Source organism: Acanthisitta chloris, unplaced genomic scaffold (assembly GCF_000695815.1).
Source record: "Acanthisitta chloris isolate BGI_N310 unplaced genomic scaffold, ASM69581v1 scaffold11682, whole genome shotgun sequence".
In the NCBI taxonomy this organism is placed as follows: domain Eukaryota; kingdom Metazoa; phylum Chordata; class Aves; order Passeriformes; family Acanthisittidae; genus Acanthisitta; species Acanthisitta chloris.
Window position 1 is genome coordinate 50868 of NW_008658901.1, and position 5012 is coordinate 55879.

The 5012-nt window shown below is 41.8% G+C and overlaps 1 protein-coding gene across 1 annotated transcript; it reads right to left on the reverse strand.

Moving 5' to 3' along the window:
• Positions 1-5: 5 nt before the first annotated feature.
• On the reverse strand, positions 6-3613 carry LOC103796997 (glutamate receptor ionotropic, NMDA 2A-like; the record flags this gene model as incomplete). The annotated part of the gene is made up of 2 exons (XM_009069188.1): positions 6-1790; positions 3375-3613. Coding segments are annotated over 2 exons (2024 nt in total), but the record flags the coding sequence as incomplete, so codon positions are not given.
• Between the last annotated feature and the right edge of the window lie 1399 nt (positions 3614-5012).

The window sequence follows — 5012 nt, forward strand, 5'->3', positions numbered from 1 at the left end:
TAAACATCTGATTCAATGCTAGGCCTTTTCTTATACACACGTGTATTGCTACAGGAATTTAAAACCCTTGGAGTTGAGTACAAGCTATTCCTATTTGCAACATAAGGCAAAACATGCTCTGAAATGTACATGTCATTATGGATCCGACCATCCCTGGAAGAGTATGATGCTGTAGACTGTATAGATGACCTTAAATAATTATCATTTCTTCCTCTTGTTGGTAATGAATGTTTATAAAGATCAGCTGGACTTCGCCTAAGAGATAAGTGCTGGTCATCACGATAGGTGTGCAGGAAGGGATTGTCATCCGAGTGCACAGCATACAGGGACTTGCTCCGCTTACTGTCCTCCAGAGCATGAGTTAAAAGTGAGGCCTTGTTGCTCAACAGTTTGCTCGAGGGAACGCTAAACATGCTTGCATATGGACTACTTTGAATAAGTTTCTCTCGCTCTTTCAAGCTTATACTACGAGAAGGTCTTCCAATATCAATTTCCCTGGACTTATCAGCGATATTATCAAAAGAGTGTTGTCTGCTAATCCTCAACTTATTTTTTTTATGATATTGCAGAGCGCTACTTTGGGACCAAGTACGCTCGTAGATTTCTTCAGGAAGTGATAAGTTCGTGGTGTCCTGCAGCATCTGATCTTCCTCAATGTCATAGAGGTTCCCCATCCGCAAGCAAGCGTCGCATTTATAGGGAGATCTGGTGGAGTAGTGTCCCGCGTACGTGGGCATGTTGGACAGACAGCTCCTGCAGTGGGTGGAATTCTGCCTGTACCTGTCATTCATGTCACCTAGGGAAGCGTTTTTCTCTTTTAAAGTGTAGTGCTTTGCATAAAGTTTATACTGGTCGTTATTTGGAAGACTGTCTTCATTATGCAAGGGAGTCCTGTTAGCGTGTTCAGCTTTCCTGTAGTTGTCATTGTGATCTTGATAAACATCAGGGAACTCTACAGTTTCTGGCAGGACGATGTTTTCAATGTACTGAGGTGTGTCCAAGCGGAATCCTGGCTCCTTGTCAGCATCAATCGTGTAGATTTTATCCCGTGGAGAGCTCTGTCTGGTTTTCAGATATGTCAGTTCCACGTCACTACAGTCCTTTGGGTATTTTGATGCTGCTGTCCTTTTCTTGAAGTTGTCCTTGGTTTTGTGGTGCTTGTTGTTGCTTTCAGTTTCCATATGGCAAGTAGCTCTGCTGGATGTCTCCGACACATCTGAATGGACAATCTCTTCAGGAAGGTATCTTTGGCTTTTCACTGAATGCTGCCTGTTCTCATCTGACCCGTCGTCCCTCTGGGAACTTTGGCTCTGCCGGACAGAGTCTTGACGTAGCGATTCAACAGATTTCCTCCAAAGCTGTCTGGGTCTGGAGTTGACTTTTGCTTCTGTCGTTACTGCAACCTCCACTGTGTTTGGATTGGACTCATTCAGTGTGAGAGGATGCTGACCTTGGAACACATAGTTGTTCAGATTGTCCTTGTGCCGATTGCCTGGAAGCGTCTGCAGCTCACTTATGTTGTCACCAAAAAAGTTGTCCTTTGTCTGAAAGGATCTGTTATCAGCAAATATCAAGTTTCCCTTATCCATGACCATGTCCATAATCAAAGAACCCCTCTGAATAAAATCAGCTGTTCTTTTGGGGGAGTCAATTCTCGAAGGATTGATATTGGTCATGTTCTTCGCTGTTCGCAGTAGCTTTAACATGTTGGTTTGGGAATTGGTCAGACTAAAGTCAGGAGACTTCTTTTTCTCTTCAATGTGTACTCCATGAATGCAGCTGTAAATACCCTGTAATAGGAGTAATAGAAAACAAATTCAATCACCAGGTGCAAATTTTAAATACTTCCATTCTATTTTTAATTAGCAATACAGAAAAAATAAGCATTGCTTATCTAATTACTGGAAAGATTAAAAATGCATCTCTATCCTTTTAGCATTTCCTGTCACTGATATGGAAGAATATTTTCTGCCTTATCTGTTGGAACTACAAAGGAGAAAATTGCCAATACTTCACAAACCAGTGGTCTGTGTTGGCCTCTCCAGCTTTTTCCAGAAAACAAGATTAGAAGGGACCCCTAAGGGTTCCCTAGTCTCATCACAAAATGAAACTAACCTTCAGTAATGGAAACTCTCCTATTTTAAACCAGTGATTGAGTTTTCCCTCTAAACAAGGCTGTAGTCAGGCTGTTTTATTGGAGGTTAAGGTACTCTTCACTTGCACTGAAATAAAAAGGCTGCTAGTCTTCACATTTTAGCTTTTCTGTTTCCTATTCTAGTACACATGAAAAAAAAGCAGCTCTTTCTAAAGCCTGAACCTGAGTTCAGTTTGAGCAAAAGGCTGAAGTCCATCCTCTAACTCCAACCTCCAGGGTCACTCCTGTGAGCTCAGCTGACATTTCCAACCCTGTGAATCAGCAACTCTCAGAAATTTACCTTTGAAATAAGTACCTTCCCCCCCTGCATTGCTTAGGAGAATTGCCTAAGTAAAAGGCCAAATATATAAAGTTCAGTTGTAAAATGCAGAGGTTAAACTGTAGATGGTTTCTAAACAATCCCCAACAGGGTAGGGCAGAGTAATTTTAATGCAGCTCCAATGGGGTCCAATTAACTCAACAGGGTAATTTCAGCACATTTTAAAGCAATTTAGCATTTTAGTATCATTTTCAGTTCTCCTCAGCTATATAAAAATTCCAGCAAAATCAATTAAGGAAAATCCTATGTTTTACAAAATTATAATGACAAAAAACAACTACTTGTTCAAAAATATAAGAACAAGCACACAATTCCCTTTTTCTTACAAGTATCATCTTTTTGGATATGCAAATTCCCTTTTAGTCTGGTGAAGTTAATATTAAAACCTGCCTTAGTGTCTAACCAGTCATAAATGATCCTTGTGCTTGACCTTTTCTCTTAGGGTTTATCCAAGTTTGCTATCAAGAAAAGCTTATAGAAATACTCCATTATATTTTTATAACTTAAAATCTTCTTGTTTAAGAAATACACAAAGCTGAGAGATAATGTCTCTTATCAAATTAGTTTTTATTTTGTTTGGATGTTTTGGTTGAACTGAATCCATTTCCTGCACCTGAGCTTTCCCATTTCTTCATCAAAATTGCCCCTTAATGTTTTCAGCATCTGATTACTGATTATCCTGGCATATGATAATCCATACCCAAAATAATCCATTGGATAAAGACTTCCCATGGAGTGCAAGTACATCCTAAGCCCACTGACTGCTCCAGAGCATATCACACTGATGCTCTACTATGTATTTCAAATGTCCAGGTGGGAATAAAAGGAGAGAGAATGTTTTAGAGAAGCAGTGTTTGCTCTCTCTGTTGCTTGAAGGGGACAAAAGCAAGCAGCACTGACCCTGCTGATTGAGAACAGCAATCCAGGCCTGTCTGAGCAGACTCCAGTGAAGCAGAATCGAAGTTTCCAGTAAAATAAGTGCTCCCAGACAAAGGTAATTAAGCTGAGTGCCATGGCTGCTGCAAGCATGTAGAACACTCCTGCCATGTTGTCGATGTCCAGCTGGCTGCTCATGACTTCGTTCTTCTCGTTGTGGCAAATACCAGTCAGCCACAGGGTCTCCAACTCCTCCATTTCCCCTGGGGAGAGCAAGGAGTCAAACCAGTTAGAATGCAACAAAAAAAAAAAAAAAATCACTGCTCACAGTATTCGAAAGTCTTCGCAAGTTTAAAAATACAGCACCGTTCAATGCTTCATTTGCGGAGCGCTGTAGACTTCTCTGCTCAGGAGTTGCAAATATAGCAGATTTCAACTCACAGCACCCTAGTTTCAGATGTCCTCAGATTTCATAAATTACGTGGGAAGCTGGCTGCTCTAGAAAGCAGATCTGTGGTTTGGAGGAAACTTTCTTCTGCTTGCTGTAACTAGTAGCACTCGTTACAGAGCACGGAACTGAGTTTAGTAAGGAGCTGGGACAGGCTGCAGTGACCAGAGATCTCAGTTGGACAAGTATCCTGACACTCAACCACACCCTTTCATGTCCTCTCCTTTCTAGTCTCCTACACTTGTTCCTCCCTGACCCACTCTGCCTCCTCTCTTTGGCCCTTCCCTTTAACATCTCAAGACAAATTTCACATGTTCTCACAATCCTTTTAAGATATGCCATGAGAAGTTTGTTCTTTCCCATCAGACCTGCCATAACCTTATTTCTTCTTTTCATACAAGTTGCAAAGTTCTGGCTGAACCTCTGCTGACAGGTCTGGTCTCTGAAATCATCTCTGGTATCTCCCTAGGGTTTTGGTATCTGGGGATTTGATTTATTGCTGTTTGTCTCTTGTTTTATTTGTTGTTAACTAGCAGTATCTTTCCAGTGCAGTTCTTCTCCTGCCTTTTTGTTTCCCTTCACTTTCTGTTTTCCCCCAGAGACTTGGGTCATGCAGTAACTGTACCCATGTGCTCCCAGTTCCCTGTTTCACTGTGCCCTGGACATCTCCCTCCACTCCCTCCTGGCCCTGGGGAGCACTTGGCCTTTCTTCTTCCAGTCTCCTCTGCCCTTTTGCTGTGCCACTCCTGCCTCCTGGGCAGCAGCAGATAGACAAATGGTATCACCACGTGCCTCAAACAGAGCAGTCCTGGTTCCTGGTTCTGGCTGTGCCACATTTTAATGCCATTAAAACATTTCAGTTACTTCAAGCTAAAGAAGTATATCCACTCCCTCTCTACAGTGCTTATTCTTAGACTTAGAATACATATTTCACCCACGAGATTTGGCCTCAGATGAAGGACACTCTCACTTAGCAGAGCTTGCTCCTGCCAACGTGGACAGAGGTGTGTAAGACACTGCAATAATTCCTGCCAAACCTCTTTTTGTATGTTGGATGGTTTACTCATTTTTAAATGTTTGGTGTTGTTCTTAGTGAAGCGTTGCACGTGCATCGAGGCCTTCTCACTCTCTTGGGGATACGGTCAGGTGACTAATTAGATTATTGGGTTTAATGTCATAAACTTCATTGTTTCTAGAAAATAGAGCAGGAAATA